This window comes from Lepus europaeus, chromosome 10 (genome assembly GCF_033115175.1).
Source record: "Lepus europaeus isolate LE1 chromosome 10, mLepTim1.pri, whole genome shotgun sequence".
NCBI lineage: Eukaryota > Metazoa > Chordata > Mammalia > Lagomorpha > Leporidae > Lepus > Lepus europaeus.
In genome coordinates this window covers 40,789,954-40,810,310 of record NC_084836.1, presented here as the reverse complement: position 1 = coordinate 40,810,310, position 20,357 = coordinate 40,789,954, and the positions used below count along the sequence as shown (strand labels likewise).

The 20,357-nt window shown below is 40.2% G+C and overlaps 1 protein-coding gene across 2 annotated transcripts in view; it reads right to left on the bottom strand.

The window, feature by feature from the left end:
• PPP1R12A (protein phosphatase 1 regulatory subunit 12A) overlaps positions 1–17,919 on the bottom strand; it is a 144,461-nt gene extending 126,542 nt beyond the window's left edge. For both annotated transcript variants that reach the window (XM_062203160.1, XM_062203161.1), the window contains exon 1: positions 17,450–17,919. In XM_062203160.1, coding sequence (XP_062059144.1) covers positions 17,450–17,686 — 237 coding nt within the window. In that variant the 5' untranslated portion in view covers positions 17,687–17,919. The remainder of the gene's footprint in view (positions 1–17,449) is intronic.
• Between the last annotated feature and the right edge of the window lie 2,438 nt (positions 17,920–20,357).

The following is a 20,357-nucleotide window of genomic DNA, read 5'->3' as shown; positions in this document are numbered from 1 at the left end:
ACGTCATAACTTCAACCCAGCAAGTCATGACATCGTGGGCATTTGGGCAGTGAACTAATGGACAGGAGCTCACTGTTTGCATCTCTCTTTCTCTCTCTCTCACCAACAAAAAATTTAACAGCTTACTGAGATAGAATTTATACACCATAGAAAAACCAAAGTAAAGTGTATAATTAAATGGGTTTTAGTATATTCATAGATGAGCACCACTACCATGATTTTGAACATCTTATCATTCTAAAACTTAACACCTAACAGACATTACTGAACTACAAATTAGAGATTGTGGCGTGGGATAAGGAAACTGAGCCATCGCATTTTGGACACTTGCTCTCTCAGTTCTCCTGGATCTGGATTCCAAGTTTGCCATTCAGGAGTTCCTTTGCAGGGATCAGCTTGGATTGCAGGTAGAAGGAGCTGCACATGGGCTTATCGTTCACCTTAAATAGGTATGCACAATGTTCTTAATACCCATCCTTGCACATACTGGCATGTCACTCCTTTTATTGTTGATTAACATATCATGGAGTCCAGCAACAAACTACACTATTCATATATTCAAAAACAGACATTAACCTCTTCCTACTTTTTTTTTTTTGACAGGCAGAGTTAGACAGTGAGAGAGTGAGAGAGAGAGAGAGAGAGAGAGAGACAGAGACAGAGAGAAAGGTCTTCCTTTTTCCATTGGTTCACCCTCCAAGTGGCTGCTACGGCCGGTGTGTTGCGGCTGGTGTGCTGCACCGATCCGAAGCCAGGAGCCAGGGGCTTCCTCCTGGTCTCCCATATGGGTGCAGGGCCCAAGCACTTGGACCATCCTCCACTGCACTCCCAGGCCACAGCAGAGAGCTGGCCTGGAAGAGGAGCAACTGGGACAGAATTGCACCCCAACCGGGACTAGAACCTGGGGTGTTGGTGCCACAGGCGGAGGATTAGCCTAGTAAGCCGCGGCTCTGGCCATCTCTTCCCACTTTCTGGCTATTATGAATAATGCTGCTATGAACACTAAAATACAAATTTCTGTGTGTATATATTTTCAATTCTCTTGGACATATGGCTAGAAGCAGAAGTGCTAGGTCATACAGCTATCTATGTATAACCTTTTAAAGAAACGCCATAGTGTTTTGAAAGTGGCTATACAATTTTGTCCTAACCAGAAACAGTATAGGAGTGCTCCAATTTTCCCCAATTCTTCTCAGTACTTACTATTATCTATCTTTTTTTATTTATTACAGCTATCCTACTGGATATGACCTGGTATCCCATTATGGTTTTGATTTGCACTTCCCTGATGGCTAAGTAATTCTATTTTACTACAGACCCCATGAAGATACAGTTGGAATACATTTTGCTCAAAAATATATCCCTCCAGCATTAATACTGTCTAGCACAAAAAAGGCTCTCAGTATTTTTAAAAGTATATAAAAGCTGTAACAAATTTAGGAATAGTTCTTTATCATGTATGAGGTGTGGTAGGGATAAATGACTACTTAAGAAGTGAAGGAGAGGGGCCATTGTGGCACAGTGGATAAAGTTACCATCTGCAATGCCAGCATCTCATGGGTGCTTGTTCATGTACCAGCTAGTCCAATTCCAATACTCAGCTTCCTGCTAATGTACCTGTGAAAAGCAGTGGAAGATGACCTGAGTGCTTGAGCTTCTCCACAACCACAGGGGAGAACTGGATGAAGCTCCTGGCTAGTAATGGCTTCAGCGCAGCTCAGCCCCGGCCGTTGAGGCCACTTGGGGAGTGAACCAGCAGATGAAGACCTCTCTTTCTCTCTGTTTCTCTTTCTATAATTCTTTCAAATAAATAAATCTTTAAAAAAAAAAAGAGGTTGATATTCTGTTTATAATAAAGTTTAAAAACTTATTAATAATCAAAAGCAACATATAAAAAGAAATCATATATATATATAAAGTAATTGAAACTATAAGGATGACAGGAAAAAAATCAGACATATGAGATCCTTAGAAACATTCATCTTTAAGATGAAATAAATCAGAAAGGAAAACTGAACAAGGTACTCAGAAGGCAAACCAGGAGGGAACAGTTTCTAAAAAGCTCAGGACATCTGTTGAGAAGATACCAGTAAATTACACAGCTTTCTCAGGGATACCTTTCTTGATGTTCTGAATGAAGTCCTCCTAATAAAATTTTTTATCTCATGCTGCATTTCTACTCTAGCACTTATCAAAATTGTTATTATTTCTTCTCACTGATACTCCTACTAAATGGTGTACTACATGCAGGCAGGGATCATTGCTTTTATAAAATAATGCTGAGCATGTAATACATAATAATCTACACATCTGTTGCATGAATTTTATTCATAACACACCCAGAGGAATAATACAATAAAATAATTTACCTGTGGGTGACTCATACGAGATGACATAATTACACAAAAATTTTTTGTTAAAGATTTTATTTATTTGAGAGGTAGAGTTATAGAGACAGAGAGGAAGAGACAGAGAAAGGTCTCTCTATAGGTTTACTCCCCAAATGGTGGCAATGGCTGGAGCTGTGCCGATGTGAAGCCAGGAGCCAGAAGCTTCTACTGGGTCTCTGACGAGGGTTTAGGGGCCAAAGCACTTGGGCCATCTTCCACTGATCTCCTCGGCAACAGCAGAGAGCTAGATTAGAAGAGGAGCAGCCAGGACTCAAACCACTGCCCAAGCGGGATGCCAGCACTGTAGGCAGAGGGTAGCCATACTACATCACAGCGCTAGCCCCAACTGCACAAAATTAATAGAAGGATGTCAGTAGGAGGAATTTCAAGGCTAGTCTTCCAAACTGGATATGTTGGAAATTTTACTGAAAATGTATATTGTTAAAAAAAATTAAAATTGCATGTTATTTTGAGAAAAATTTCAAACTTCAGGTGGAATTTTTAAAGAGACAATGCTAACAATACAATGTGAGGAGTAAAGATGTACATGATATATAACACTCACTACATTATAGGAAAATGGGAAACATACTAAATATTCATCATTAAAAGATCAGAAAGATAAATTCTGAGAGGTACTATTTGTACACATATACAGAAAGAGATATTATATAGCCATCATTATGAAAATGCCTATCAATATTCATTATCACAGAAATTTTTTGGAAGATATATAATTTAAAAAAGAGACAATGGGGCATGTTTTTGGTTCAACAATTAATATGCCACTAGGGGCACCCACATCCTGATCAGAGTACCCAGATTCAAGTCCCCATTTGGCTTCCAATTACAGCTTCCTGTCATTGTGCACCCTAGCAAGCAAAAGGTGACGGTTCAGCAGTTGGGTCCCTACTACTTATGAGTGAGACTCAGATTGAGTTCCAGGCTCCTGGCTTTGGTCTGATATATCCATGTCTATTGCAGGCATTTGGAAGTGATCCCCAGATGGAAGAGTTCTCTGAAAGTCTCCCGAATAAAAATTAAATAAATTAAAAAATTTTTTTTCAGATTATAAACCAGGAAATCAAGTATGATTCCTTGTATAGACAAAGTATGTAACAGCCATAGAGATGTATAAAAGGCAGCTAACCAAAGTTTTTTCTTCTTTTTTTTTTTTAACAGGCAGAGTTAGTGAGAGAGAGAGACAGAGAGAAAGGTCTTCCTTCTGTTGGTTCACCCCCAAAATGGCCGCTACGGCCTGCACACTGTGCCGATCAGAAGCCAGGAGTCAGGTGCTTCCTCCCGGTCTCCCATGTGGGTACAGTGCCCAAGGAATTGGGCCATCCTTCACTGCCTTCCCAGGCCACAGCAGAGAGCTGGAGTGGAAGACGAGCAACCGGGACAGAATCCAGCACCCCAATCAGGACTAGAACCCAGGGTGCCAGCGCCACAGGTGGAGGATTAGCCTAGTGAGTCACGGCGCCGGCCGTTAACCAAAGTTTTCAATGGGGCTACTCCTAGTCCTCAAAGTTTGGATGGCAATTAATTTCTTTTACATTTTTCTTTAATACTTTCATTATTTAAATAACTTTTCTTCCTGAATTTTTAAAAAAGATTTATTTATTTATTTGAAAGTCAGAGTTACACAGAGACAGAGACAGAGAGAGAAAGAGAGAGAGAGAGAGAAAGGTCTTCCATCCGCTGGTTCACTCCCCAATTGGCCCCAACGGCTGGGGCTGTGCTGGTCCAAAGCCAGGAGCCAAGAGCTTCCTCCATGTCTCCCAAGTAGGTGGAGGGGCCCAAGGACTTGGGCCATCTTCTACTGCTTTCTCAGGCCATAGCAGAGAGCTGGATTGGAAGTGGAGCAGCCAGGACTTGAACTGGCACCCAAATGGGATGCCGGCACTGCAGGCACTGGCTTTACTGGCTACGCAACAGCGCCAGCTCCATTCTTGAACTTTCTTTAAAGATTTATTTATTTATTTGAGAGGCAGAGTTACAGAGAGAGGTCTTCCAGTTGCGGGGCCATTCCCCAAATGGCTGCAACAGCCTGAATTGGGCCAGTCCAAAGCCAGGAGCCAGGAGCTTTTTCCAGGCCTCTCATGCACATGCAGGGGCCCAAGCACTTGGTCCATCTTCCACTGTTTTCTAAGGCTACCAGCAGAGAGCTGGATTGGAAGAGGAGTAGCCAAGAAATGAACTGGCACCCATATGGGATGCCAGTGCTGCAGGCAGAGGGTTAACTCAAAACGCCACAGCACAGGAACCTCTTTCTAAATTTTTAAAGCAATTTTCATTTGGCATAAAGTGCATATACACCAATAAATCTTGAAAGCCTTGTTTAAAAATAAAAATGAGGGCAGGCGCCACGGCTCAATAGGCTAATCCTCCGCCTGTGGCGCCGGCACACCGGGTTCTAGTCCCGGTTGGGGCACCGGATTCTGTCCCGGTTGCCCCTCTTCCAGGCCAGTGTTGTGGCGTAGTAGGTGAAGCCTCAGCCTGCAGCGCTAGCATCCAATATGAGCACTGGTTAGAGTACTGGCTGCTCAGCTTCCAATCTGGCTCCCCGCTGATGATGCACCTGGGAAGCATTGGAAGACAGCTAAAGTGCTTGGACCCTTATACTCATGTGAAAAAACTGAAGGAGGCTCCTGGCTTTGGCCTGGTGCCACCGAGGCCATTGCAGCCATTTAGGGAGGCCCCTGCAGCCAATTAGGGAGTGAGCCAATGGATGGAAGATTTTCTTTCTCTGACTCTGCCTTTCAAATAAATAAAAAAAATTTTAAAAATCTTAAAAATGAAAAAAAAATTTAAATAATAAAAAAGAAATGGGGATGACCATACTGATATAAAACCAAGAGTGGAGAACAATGAAGACTGATTAATTACTTCTGCTACTTCACATATACTGCAAGATAAATAAAAACAATGAAAAGATCAGAAATTTAAAGACATTTTACTGTAAAAATGATGGCTGAAAGATTTAAATAGCAAACTGTCCCATGTACTTGGAAAGTATACAAAAATTGCTGAACATGTCACCTCTTCAAATCTTTAAAGAAAAAAGTGAAAAAATATAAATTTGAGAAAAAATAGTTGTTCACAAAATACAGTATCATGACTGAACATGTCACCTTTTCAAATCTTTAAAGCAAAAAGCGAAAAAATTAACAAGTATTTGAGAAAAATAATAGTTCTCGACAAAATACAGTATCACGACTAAAAATGTATCCTTTTCAAATCTTTAAAGAAAAAAGTGATAAAATTAACATATATTTGAGAAAAACAATAGCTCTTGACGGAAATACAGTATCACAACGAGGGAAAAACAGAATAAAGTTTTTTTATAAAAAAACAACATGAATTCCCCCCCCCCCAAAAAAAAACCCAAATTCAAATCACAAGCTTTAACACTGATTTGTTTGGTGTAAAATCTAGATCACAAATGAGGAATACACTCAATTAGAAAGAAACTTTGTAGCACACACACTTCTAGACAACGTAAAACAAGTAAATTAAAAGTCAAGATGACCTCCTTATGATTCTATTTCAAGAAAGAATATTCCTTTCAGAAAGTATTTAATCACAGAGTATTTATTAACCAAAATTACCATCATGATCTACACTATTCACCAGACATCTCTCTGACTACCATTTTCAAAATTTTAACAATTCTACTGAAAGAAAAAAGCAACTCAACATTGAGGATATTTGAAAGAACAGTTCCGCAGCTGAAGCTCCAACAGAAGAGTTTTAGAAATGTTCCAAACAAGTGTGTAAATACCAGAATAAATCTATAACCATACAAAGTATTTTTCCAGGCTAATAAAATATATAGAAAGATACTTCAAAAAGTTCATGAAATGCATACATAAAAAACTACACATGAAAAAAATTTCAAAAAAACTTTTATAGCACAATGAAACTTTAAAATTCAATTTTGCAAGCACTTTTTGAAATATCTTTGTATATATTCATATACTAATTACTAAGTAAAAAAAATTAACTTGTGTATATTTGTTTCTTTATAGTCATTCCATACAAATATATTACCCTACAGGGTTACCAACCTTTAAGAGCACTTCCATATACAACTCACAAAATTAAATCTCCTTTGCACTGTGCACTATTCAAGAAAGGGACACGAACTTGCTACCAACTTTCTGATTTTTTTTTTTGAGACCATATTTTAAACCAACAAAAAATGAATTTTAGCTCAAACACGAATTCAAGATCAAGTAAAGTATTTTATTAAGTGAAGCTCTCCCTGCAGAATCTCTCACTCAATACACATAATGCATTTAAATAGATTACTAAAAAGGTGACAGCTGAGGAATGCTTTCATTTCCTTCCATGGTTTCCACTGAATGTCATTTCAGAAATGCCTATGCGACACATGACAACATGGAATGTCTCCACCCATGAAAGAGCATTTGAGTCAGGGAAGCACAGCTTAGGGCAGTGACATGGAACTTAAGTTGTTAGCCAAAACAATATAAAGAAAAACATCAAAATACTAATAAGGTTAGAAATAACTGGCATATAAAGATCCACTTTGAAAATGTTATTTACAAAAAAAGCTAAAAATATATATTGCTCTTAATACACCAGGATTCCTTTTCTAAATAAACAGCCAAAGATTTGTTTTAAAAAAAATCATTTTAATTGAAATTATATAAATGAACCAAAATTCTACTTGTATTGATAATCAGTAAGACATTACATTTCAAAAATAAATCTAAAATCTTGATAAATCTTACCTGCAATAACAGCTACATAAAAGTAAACTGCTATTTTCATTGTAACATTTTTAATGTTTATTAATGCTACTATAATTACTCAAACTGTCATCATTTTGTTTTCTATGAACTCTCCTATTCAAAAGAACAGCTTACATTGTATTCAGTTTCTTAGATCACCTGCTACAATAAAGTGCAGATGATAAAGGGGACGTAAAGAAAAATGAATCAAAGTCCTATCTTAAGGAATTCACTATTTTGTCTGGAAATAAGGCATACTAAAGAGAGCTGGCAGCATGTAATGCCAAACTTGGGATTTAAACAGTAAGAGAATCACTGCGTGCTCCTGTGGCCAAGCAAGTTCACATTTAGTGCTTTGAGCTGTGTCGTAATATAAATAAACTGGAAAATACATTCCAGTGAAAGATAACATGTGCAAAGACTTATGTAAGTATAAATACAGAACCAGTGGTTCCTAAAGAAAGCTTTCACCAGTCTCCTGAATCCCTTCAGATAAATTCTTTTTGCTCCTTACTGGGTGTGACCAGGGACCCCCCCTACTTGTATGATGACTTGGCCTGCCACCACCTATACTCTAACAGATCATAATGAAAGGACACAGGAAATAGTTATTGTATCCGTGCACTCTTGGCTACTCACATGATAGAGCATCAAGATCATCTGCTATCAATCTAGCAATAATTTTACAGATTAATGTAAGAGTCCCAACTACCCTTTATTTGGATGCATGTTACTGTTAAAATGCCTCTTTGGATGCATGTTACTGTTAAAATGCCCCTTTCTTTATGAAATGACAATAATAGTAGCCAGTGATCCGTTTTTAATTCCTTTGCACGGTACAAAAAAAAAAAAAAAAAGAAAAAAAAAGGCTTTGCTCTGTCAATGATTAAACTTTTTTTTTTTCCCTGACAGGCAGAGTGGACAGTGAGAGAGAGACAGAGAGAAAGGTCTTCCTTTGCCGTTGGTTCACCCTCCAATGGCCGCCGCGACTGGTGCGCTGCGGCCGGCGCACCATGCTGATCCGAAGCCAGGAGCCAGGTGCTTCTCCTGGTCTCCCATGCGGGTGCAGGGCCCAAGGACTTGGGCCATCCTCCACTGCACTCCTGGGCCACAGCAGAGAGCTGGCCTGGAAGAGGGGCAACCGGGACAGAATCCAGCGCCCCAACTGGGACTAGAACCCAGTGTGCTGGCGCTGCAGGCAGAGGATTAGCCTATTGAGCTGCGGCGCCGGCCTCAATGATCAAACTTTTAACATGTTTTATTGGACCACTAATGTAAAACCCAGGGAAACAATGAATTGGTAGTGATTAGTAAATTACATTTCACGTTTCTGGCAATAAGGAAAACACATGCAATGAATTTTCTAAATTAAGAGCTAAAATATAATTTGATTAACTTCTGTAAAATTACTTCAGCAATAGGATATTCTTTTAACTTGATATTCTTACTAACAAAAGGTTCTCATTGAAAATCTAATATGATTAACATTAAAAAGTGTATTTGAATAATTCAGAAGTCATTTTAGGTGACTATTAGTATGTCGTGCAATGTCCTGAGTCCTAATTATAAATAACAATAATCATCACATAGAAAGTAAATTACAAGGCTAGCACTGTGACACAGTGGATTAAGTTGCCACCTGCAATGTGGCATCCCGTATCAGAGCAGTAGTTCAAGTCCCAGCTGCTCCACCTCTGATTCAGCTCCCTGCTAGTGCACCTGGCAAAACAGCAGAAGACGGCTCAAGTACTTGGGGCCCTGTCACCCATGGGGAGTATCCAGATGGGAATTCCAGGCTCCTGATTTAGCTTGTGCCTGGCCCAGCCCTGGCCATTGTGGCCATTTGGGAAGTGAACCAGTGGATGGAAGAATTCTCTCTGCTCTGTCTCTCCTTCTGTCACTGTATCTTTCAAATAAATAAAACAAATATTTAGGAAAAGAAAAAAGAAAGTAAATGGCAAGAGATTAAGCTGAATGGCACTGACAGACTGGAGTTTTTTTTTATAACCTTGATATGAACTTGGCTACAATTTATCTCTGAAGTTAATTATGTGTATAAAAAAACTTAGTATAGGCCAAAATGCTTAAAGCAGTGATATAAGTTACTTCTAAAAAAAGTTGTTAGAGACTAACTTATATGTCCTGAAAAAGTGGTGTTTTTGTTGCTGTTGGTGTAATTTCCTTTGCAACTTCCTAAAGCACTTGATCAAACACTTTGCACATAATGGCTAGTCAAAAACAATTTTGGCAGTTCCTAAAATTTAGGACACTTTGGAATTCTGAGATTAACTTAGATATAGCACTACTATATTTCAATTACCACAGAAATGTCTTAAAAGTGTTCACTAGCTAAAAACAAAAGTATATTTGCTTCTCTGCTGATTTATAGTGAGCCTCCCAATTACTTACTAAATACCAGCATAACAATGAAAAACTCAGTAATATTGTCTTCTTCAAATTTAAAAGACACCTAGCACAGTGTTAACTTTGGGCTTTGTAATCAGACACACTTGTTTTGCTATTTATGTTCACAGCAACCATGAGTAAGAGAAAAAGGACAATGTAAAACTAAACTGCTTTTAAAAGCACCTCTCCTCAATAAAACAAGGTGATTTGTCATATTCAATCTCAACGTAGAATAAATTGAAAATAACTGCTGGAACTTTCCTAAGAGGTATACCAAACTGCCAACATCCCGTCTTTTCAAGATGACTGGGGAAACTCACAAACTTAAAAGAAAGGTAAAGTAAAAAAAGGCATTTTTTGTAGGTAGGGAGGCAATGAAAACAGCAACTTTGCTAAGTGTCAAGAAGTAACATGTTACAGTAGTGACAAAACAATGTTTTACCTTCCTCTTAATAAAAGGTTTCTAAATGATTCCCTTGTCAAAATCATGCAACCAGATTTTTAAAAATCTACAAGCACTTTTCTTACAGGAATAGTATTTGTAAAATGTGGTAACAGATGAATGATTAAAAAAATGTTTCCTCTTCCATCCAATGCTTCAATCTTGCTCTACAAGAAAACGCTCAGTCACAGCTTGCAATCACATTCTACGTGGCTGAAGTATATGAAAGATGGTCTTAGTTAACACTACAGAGTCAGACCACAAACTGTTGCCAGGAAGCAGCAAGGCAGCAACTGAAAAGAAAGCACTGTAACAGTAGCAGTGTGGGCACTGGCACCCTATCGGCACACCTCATACATGGTTAGGGTTTGTCCATTTATTTGTAGGAAGTAAGGGGTCTGTTTGGAGTTGGGAGTTACTTGTTTACATAGGTTTCTGAAAATGAGTTTAGGATGACTTTAATAAAAATCTTGAGAGCCATTAGTATAAAGTTTTACAGCTTTTCTAAGAAGAAAATTATGTAGAGAAATAACAAATACTGTACCTTCTTTTAAACACAATTTTTAATGTTATTTATAAGTGATCTAATAGGTTCTTCCGAGATCTTAACATTCCTCACCAAAAAAGGTGAAAGTGATAGTCTCTCTCTCTTTTTTAAGATTTTTATTTATTTATTTGAAAGAGTTACACAGAGAACAAGAGGCAGAGAGAGGGGTCTCCATCCGCTGATTCACTCTCCAATTGGCCACAATGGTCGGAGCTGTGCCTATCAGAAGCCAGGAGCCAGGAGCTTCCTCCAGGTCTCCCACATAGATACAGGGGCCCAAGCACTTGGGCCATCTTCTACTGCTTTCCCAAGCCCTAGCAGAGAGCTGGATGGGGAGTGGAATAGCCGGGACCCGAACCGGCACCCATATGGGATGCTTTACCCGCTATGCCACAGTGCCAGCCCCTCTCTATACTGTTTTTAAAATTTTTTGCACATACAGCAATTGATTTAATCTTTAACAAGCAGTTCAAAATAAACTGCTTCCAGATTATTTAACACTTTATAACCTAAAAAGAAAACACAAAAGTATTTCTTCTTTAGATAAGAATGTCATATTTAAGAAAACTTCAGTAATATTGGCTACCTTGAAATCTGACAAAATTTGCATTTTAAATGAAAAAGCATTTAGTACTGTTTATTTGCAAATCTGTCTAAACTGAAAAGCAAAAGTTTGGGCCGGTGCCTTTATTTTAAATTTGTAATACCATAAAATATGGGTCTAATTCTATTTTGTATTCCTCTAGGAGTCCTAGGTCAGACTCCTATGAAGTAGGAGTTTTTAAAATTTTTTTTAAATCACAACCAAAATTTAAAGTGCCTTAGTATTTTTAATAGGTTGATACTGAGGTTTTTTTTTAGAAGCTCAAGATTTTTTTTTAAGAAAGCCAGAAAGAGAAAGCAACAGACACTTCTCATCTGTTGGTTTACTCTAATGGCAGCAACAGGTAGGTCTGGGCCAGGCTGAAAGCAAGAGTCAGGAATTCCATCCTTGGCTCCCACTAGAGTGCAGAGGCCCAAGCACTTGGGCCATCTTCTGCTGCCTTCCCAGGTGTATCATTAGGGAGCTGATTCAGAAGCAGAGCAGATGAGACCTGAACCAGCACTCTAATACATGAGGCCAGTTTGCATGTAGAGGCTTAATCACACTGTTTCACGAGATGGCCCCTCAAAATACTTTTTTAGAAATGCATCAAAGATCTACAAAAAGCTTTTCATTTATTTCATAAACATACAAGTTCTATTTTGTACATGACAATACCCAGGTATTTGGGTATGAAGGTTTCAAAGATGTATCTGACAGTATGCAAATAACTAAAAAACTTTCTGTGTACGGTATGAGGTAAAAGACACAATTCAACAACCTCCAGTGAGCATCTACTAAGTATCAGGCTATGGAAATAAAAAAATGTGTTAAGATTGGAACTTTGGGAATATAAATTTACAAATGCTATTTAGTGAGAAGTGTTTTATAACAAAAGACAGGCACAAAGTATATAGTACAATGAGTATCCCAGCGGAGACAATGTCTCTTCACTGTTGTATTATACAAGTTCAAAGGGCAGATTCCTTCCAGTAGGCAGTTTGACAATCCCTGAAGCAGGCTAGGATTTTATTAGGCAAAGAAGGGAGGATATTCTGGTGGTAGAAAAAGCATGACAAAGGGCATGGAAATAAACAAAGATATTCAAATACAAGCAATTTCTGTACTAACTTTTGTAAAGGATACAACACAATAGGGATGTATCAAACATAAACCAAACAATGAAATATTTTAAAACCAGATCTAAGCAAGGAGTGATACGAAGTGCTACTGTTACAAAATTAATTTGACAGCAATATGGGTTCTAGCTTGAACCAGAGAAGACAGGTAAAACTATGACTACATTCTAAGGACAAAAATAATAATGAACTAGATTGATAATAAGAATGGCAAAGAAATGAGTTAATAGAATGATTAACTGAGGGGTGAGTATTGTGGTACACTGGATTAACTGCAGCTTGGAATACTCACAACCCATATCAGAGTGATGGTTCAAGTCCCAGCTGTTCTACTTCAGATTCTGCTTCCTGCTAACATGCCTGGGTAGACAGCAGATGATGGCCCAAGTGTTTGGGTTCCTGCTATCCACATGTGAGACCCAGCTGGAGTTCTGGACTACTGCTGTGGCGCAGTAGGTTAATCTTCCACCTGTGGCACCGGCATCCCGTATGGATGCTGGTTCTAGTCTCGGCTGTTCCTCTTCCTCCAGCGCTCGGCTATGGCCTGGGAAAGCAGGCCAAGTGCTTTGGCCCCTGCACCCACTTGGCAGACCCAGAAGAAGCTCCTGGCTCCTGGCTTTGGATCTGCACAGCTCCAGCCATTGCAGCCAATTGGAGAATGAACCAGAGGACAGAAGACTTCTCTTTCTCTGCCTCTCCTTCTCTCTCTGCGTAACTCTGAGTTTCAAATAAATAAATAAATATTTTTTTAAAAAAGATGGTGGTGGCCGGCGCCACGGCTCAATAGGCTAATCCTCCGCCTTGCGGCGCCAGCACACCGGGTTCTAGTCCCGGTCGGGGCACCGATCCTGTCCCGGTTGCCCCTCTTCCAGGCCAGCTCTCTGCTGTGGCCAGGGAGTGCAGTGGAGGATGGCCCAAGTGCTTGGGCCCTGCACCCCATGGAAGACCAGGAGAAGCACCTGGCTCCTGCCATCGGATCAGCGCGGTGCGCCGGCCGCAGCGCGCCTATCGCGGCGGCCATTGGAGGGTGAACCAACGGCAAAGGAAGACCTTTCTCTCTGTCTCTCTCTCTCACTGTCCACTCTGCCTGTCAAAAAAAAAAAAAAAAAGATAAAAAAGATGGTGGTAACATCTAAATATAAGAAATACATATTTCTCTACAGTAATGTTAAATGACAAAAGTATATTTTAAAAGTGAATTGTAATTATGAAAATTTATGTTTGAACAAATAAGAATCCTATGAAGAAATTACAAATGTTGATATAAATATTATAAATATAGTAAACTGACAGTCTACTAGACAGAGTATGCACTTGCATTTACCATATTACTAGTTAAAGACATTTTACAACATAAAACCACAATATACTTAATATTTCATTTTACATTAATACATCATCAGGAGAAAAGTGGAAATGAGGTACTGGAACTCTGCAGAACCATGGGACCTGGAGATTGACTTGGAAATCACTGGTACATAGGAACAGCATAGGATTTTAAGGTTAAATCAAAAGGCTAAATTCAAAAGTTTTGGAAGAAATCTCAGTGCTGCATTTTATGGATACCAGTATCAGTAAGAATCAGTAATAAAGCATTCTATACAGAACTCTATTAATTTGCTAAAATCTTTATAATGCAGGCTGACAGATATAATCATAGCCTCTAAAATTCTACTAGGGAGTTGTAAATTCAGAAGCTGATTACTGGCATTGAAAAAATGAAATTCTTCTCTAGACTTCAGTACTGGAAAAAAAATAAAAAATCTGTATCATATGCTTAACTTTGTACTGTTTTCTGGCTGAAGAGGGGGGACACTATTTCTAGAGACAAAATTATGGAAATGGATAAGCAAACTTTTTTCTCAGATGTAGATGACATCTTTCTATACAAACAGAATAGTTGAAGACAGAATATCTTTTAACCTCTAATGACAGAACTCACTCAAATACTTAGAAAACTTTTTAAAATAAGCTGTTTATATTTAAATTGGAAGCAAAACATTAAATTAAGAAGTACATTTGTGGAGGCCAATGTTGTGGCATGGCAGGTAAGGTCTCCGCCTGACACCAGCATTTCATGTGAGTGCCAGTTCATGTCCTAGCTGCTCTGCTTCTGATCCGCTCCCAGCTGATGGCCTGGGAGAGTTATGGAGAATGGCCAAAAATGTCTGGGCTCCTGCCTGCAACATGGGAGATTTAAGAGGATGCTCCTGGCCCCGCCTTGGCCTTTGTGGAGTGAGCGGCAGGTTGGGGGGAGCTCGTGCTTGAGTGCTCTCTCTTTCTCCCTCTCCTCCTCTTTCTTTGACTTTCAAATACAAATAAATAAATCTTTAAAAAAAAAAAAAGGAGAGACCTCTTTGGGAGCAGAAGGCATAAAAAAAGTACATTTATGGGTTATGAAGTTCTTAAGACTTTTTCTCAACAATGTAATTTAGAACATTTGATCAAACCAAAAAGTTAATATTCATAATGTTTAATAATTAACCTGGTAAAAACATCTTAAGCATTTATACTCTTTTGAGAAAATGAAATTTTAAAAAGCTATCTAAGGACTATTCAACACATCAGTGAGTCCTTTTAGATTTTATAATTCAAGTATTTAAAACAAGCAGCAATTAAAGATTTCTTAAAAGTTTTTAATCTTGTAGTTTCTTTGTTTAAAAACTTTTTTTAAATAATCTTTCAGAATTTGTTCTGAATATGCCCAAAGTAAGCTGGCTTGCTGTTCTCACAGTCACAATAGGAAAAAAGTGCAAGTTGATATAAAGAAAGAAATGAATGGAGGAAACATAACAAAAAAGACTTTGGTTTCAGTGACTTATGGAATGAACACATAAATTACAAAAAGGTACTAAATATAATAAACATAAAAACATCTGCTTATGTGCTTTTCAACTGAAATAAAATACCCAATACAGACTACATTTGCATAATGTCAAACTAACCATTGAATTCAGTTAGCCAAGAAGACAGTTAACCAAGAAGGCAAGTCTGGTTATTTCTGCAACATGTATAAATTGACAACAGAAAAAAAGACCTTAAAAAGCCTATTCCATGTATTTTCTCTCACTACCAAAACCAGTACTACATTAAGTTAAGTATTAGAAAATTTCCTCTTCCTCTAAGCCAATACAATTGGGTTCCTACATAATGGTGGCAATTTTAAATTTCCATTTGACAGTTTTAATAAAATATATTAATGAGAACCAAAATCCAAATATCCTGACCTCAGACATAAAAGGGTATTTCCAAAAGATTGTGGAAAATGGAATTCAAAGATAAAGTTTAGAAGTCCAATGAGCTGTCCATTGTAAAGATAAAGTTTATACTAGGTGCAAAAATATTTTAACATCCATGCACACAAGAAATCTTTAAAAAGTGCAAGGAAAATGGGTATGCATAATTTCAAAACTTTTACATCAAAACAAATTTGTTTTTTAATTCCAATTTACATGAATTATCTTAAGTATCCTTGTAAAGTAACTTTCAGAATCAACTTTGTGCAAAATACGTAAATTACATTTGACAGAAATGTGAATATTTTTCCTTATATAATGACAAGATCATTTTTAATGTTAAAAGTATTTTTCATTCAACACCATACTTTAGGAATCCACAGTTAATGCCTTGCTTTAAACTTCAGACAAAAAGTTTGATATACATTGGAGAGTCTAAATTATTGGAATAGAGAGAGCTAAAGGCCATGCTTTATTTTTATTGGATGCCACATTCTGAAATCCACATTTGCCCTGCAATTGTCAGTCATTTCAATCCATCCAGTTTGTAAACAAAGATTATACACCAAGTTTGACAGGAGAATCTGATTAAATAAAATTTAAAATGATCATCATTAAACAGGAAGCAGTAAAAGGAAAAATGTCACCACACACCTCTCTTTTAAAAAGGCATCAACTTTCATAAAACATAAAGCCTTAAGTTTAAACCTCCAAATCAAGTTTTTACTGCTATTATTCAAAATAAAGCTGCTACCGTCCACACAGAACCAGGGCAACTTCAAGACAGCTTACAAGTTTTTACGTTATAAGGGGAAGCTATTGCTGTAAAGTCATTTTTCTAGTAATTCCAAATAGCCCAACAGGAAAATGCAAAGAGTCTATGCCATGTTACTTACTACCATTACTCTAAAATTGCTTTTCATGCAGAACTCTACGTGGTTGTGTTGCTTTTGGCCTGTTAAAGGCAAAGCAACATTATCTCTGGATTGCCAATAGTTTCTCCTTATTTGGCTAACATCGAGAGATCCCAATCAGACTACTATAAAACTTTAACATGCACAAAGAATCCATTTTGAGAAAAGTTTGGGACCAGCTTTCTTTTTTTTCCCACCCCCAGAAGAAAGACCAGAGCTTGGTAACAGGCTTTGAAAGGAGTGTCCCGTGTTTATTCTTCTCTTTCCAACCCCAGCGCACACCCCAGGACTTGGGACACTGCGGCAGCGTCTCCGAGGACCGGACTCACTGCGTTCCGGTCCGGAGGTGGGCAAGCCCTTTGGAACGCTCCCTCACCCTACACACTTCACCCCCTCTCTTCCAGCCGGTGCACATCAGCTAATTACACCCCGGTTTCCCCTCCCTGGTGACCAAGAGTAATAAAGGAGAAAACAGGAAATCGTTCGCTCTGGGCACTCGGTTTGGGGCTCCTGATTACTGTTATTATCATCATCATTTGCAATCAAGTTCTAAAAAGTACAACAAATCCAACGTCCACCTATAAGCCAAAGACGTCCATCTGCCCAAGCGTCCCCAATGCCCCCTGAGAGCCATTTCCTTCAGCATCCCCACCCCCTCTCCAATAGATCACTGGCACCGGGGCCGGGGCACAACCTCACTGCACCCCTCCCTGTCTGGAACCCAAATACCAGACACACGTCCACAGATGACCCTAGCGCTACAAGGCGACCACAGCCCCTTCCCTCCTATACCCCGGAAATCACCCGGTTCCCAGCTACAACAGCAACTGGTCTGAAGGGGGCCTCAAGCCCGGGGCCCTCCCTCCACCAGTCGTCTCCCTTCGTCCCTGTCGGGAAGCCGCCCCCTCACCCCCGCAGCAGGGAGTCTCCCGCCGCCCCCGGCCTCCCGAGGACGAGGAGGGTGGGAAGGTCCCCGTGAGAGGCCGGCGAGGACCCTCGGGGTCAAGAGAGCCGGCGGCCGGGGACACAGACCTGGTGCAGGGCAGTGAGTCCGTCCACATTGGCGTAATTGATGTCGGCGCCGCGGTGCAGCAACTTGAGGACCTCGTCCGTGTCGCCGCTGGAGCAAGCAGCCAGGAAGACGGCGCCATCGTCGAACTTCACCTTGGTCTTCTGGCGCTTCACCACGGGAGGCTCGAGGTCCGTCTCGGAGCCCATCCAGCGCTTCAGCTGCTCGTTCCGCTTCTGCTTCGCGTCCGCCATCTTCATCCCCTCTCCTGCCGCCGGGTCTTCTTATCGCGAGGGGGGGAAGGGGGAGGCGGAGAGGGAAGAGAGGGGAGGCAGGGGGTGTGTGACTGTTTCTGTGAGTGCGGGCCAGAGGAGGGCTGGGAACCGGGAGGAGACGCTCGAGACTTCCAGTATCCCACAGAGCACTGGGGCGGCGCGCCCGGCCGAGCGGACCTCCCTTCCTACCACAGAAGCCCTCCCGCCCCCGGCGCGGCCACCCGTCACCGGCGGCCAATCTAACGTAACTTCGCGAGATCCGGGCAGGGAGGCGCCCTTCGGCCAGTGCGCATGCGCCCTGGGACTGCGCCCGCCCCAGGAAGAGCGCTCCCGCGAACTGTGGCGGGGGCGGCCCGGTCACCGGAGGGAAGCGGGTGTGGCCCGGGCCTCCTGGGCTGCGGGGGTTGGGGCCAACCTGGAAGCGAGGAGGCAGGGAGGGAAGGTTGTTGCGGGCCGCTGAGGGCTCCTGAGGTTCCGGAGGCCCACAGCCGGGCTGCAAAGCTTTTCAGGGCCGACCTGCCTTGCGGGCCGTCTCGGCCCGGCCGAGTCGTTTCCTCCGGGCGGAGGGTTTCCCCATTGGCTGCGTTATTTGAATGGAATGGAGGACAGGTCTTGAATTAGGCGCTTGTGGTAGCTCTCTGAGGAGCTCAGATGAACTTGAACGTATCAGTGTTGATAACGGCCTTTTTAAACGGGATGCCTGTCGCCGAGGGCTTCGGTAGTGTTTGCCGAGGTGACCACCTATTGACGAGGGTTGACCTGCGGTAGTTGCTGTGGCTTCCTGCCAGTCCCCGGTGTAGAAACGGCTTCCTTCTTACTCTTGCTTGGTACAGTTTGGTTTTCTCTCACGCTTATTTTGGAACCTCTTCCCTTTCCTTCAGTCCTTTAAGCCCGTCTGGTACTACCCATGAGCTTAGCTCAGCCCCGCTACTGGTCCTGACCTTTTATGGGATTTCTGGTCCCAGCTCCAGCGCTTTCCAAAGGAGCAGAGTAAAGACCCAGGCGAGTCTAGAATTCAGGAGCAATGTTAAGGCAATGACTTACACCGGTATTTATTGAATACATACTGTGAGCCTGTGACATACTGGGTACTGAAATGTACAGTTTTAAAGGTCCCATATTTATTTCAACCACCTCTTTAGGTTACAAGGCCAAAACAGATTATCATTTCTTTTCATTAAAGAAAAGGCTTTGTAACTTTGCCTCGTCTGGCCACACACTTTGTAATGCAGATGTCTTTCGAATGTCTTACGAATCATGTATGAGAGGTCTTCAAAAAGTTCGTAGAAAATGCACATTATGAAAAACGGTATAGATAAAGGTTGTTTGCACCAAAATAACCTTACCTATTCAGTTTTCTACAAACATTTTTGAGGTACTCGTGTATCTACCTTCTTGCCAATTGATAGTCCTAAACACCCTATTGTAATCCCCTATTTTTAAACAATGAATTTATTTTTGTTTTATTTGGAAGGCAGAGAAACAGATCAAGAGACATGGAGAGATCTTCCATCCACTACTTCACTCCCCAAATGCCCAAGACCCAAGTACTTGAGACGTCAGCTGCTTGCCCAGGGTGTGCATTTGTGGGAAGCTGGATCAGAAGCAGGATAGCAGGGACTCCAACCAGGTACTCTGATGTGGGCACTGCTGTGCCAAATGCCTGCCCCCATTTGTTTTTGGAGCCAAAATAAAAGTCATGAAATCTTACCCCTGAATGGAAATTTAGTTACCATATTTAGACTGTGTTTCCAAAGAACTAGGTGATTTATCTAATTTTACGAGGATTAGGATTCACTCAGCAAATATTATGCACCTGTTCTGAGTCAGACATTGGGGAAACAGCAGTGACCAATTAAGTTTTCAACATGATGCTTTTTTCCTGTAGAATACACTGCAGCTTATCATAATACGAAATAAAAGGAAAGGTTTTGAGTAAAATAAGATTAGAAAACCACCTCCATGTAAGACTGAATTTTCTGAACCATCATTACTAGAATAATAATATTCATAGAACCCAGGTTAGGATAAAACTTACTTCTATAAATATTATAGAACTACAAAATGAGTCTAATATGTTAAAATGCACTGTTGTATGTTCATAAAGTACACCAAAGATAATGCCAGACCTTTGCATAATAATGGTGTTAGATACTGAAGAACTTTGTTGGTACTTAAATACAAAATCCCTATCCACAGAATGCAACTCTCAAAACTTGAGAATTGTTTTGTCAGCTCCTGTGTCTACATAGAAAAGTAAACAACATATCCTTACTGTTTTCCAGTAACATTATGGTCTATTTGATACTTCTTAAAAGTGCTCTTGAAATACAGATCGATATCTCAAGTTTTCATTTGGGCAAGAGAAGTTTGATGGAAAGCATGCTATTTCTGATACAAGTACTTATTTCAGGATGTAAAATTAGTAAGTAAAATAGACGATAGTTTGTTTATAAAACAGTTCAGTTCCAAGGACTACCATTTAAAATCAAACAAAAACCTATCCACCTGAGCTGTTAATGTGTTCATATTTCATTGAGATTTGCTTCTACAGTTCTGATGGTCAGGAAGCACTACTAGTGTTGTTTAATTGGAAGTACTCTTCAATTGCCAACTGCTTTGTCTTTCTAGGAAGAATTTTTTTTCAATATTATTA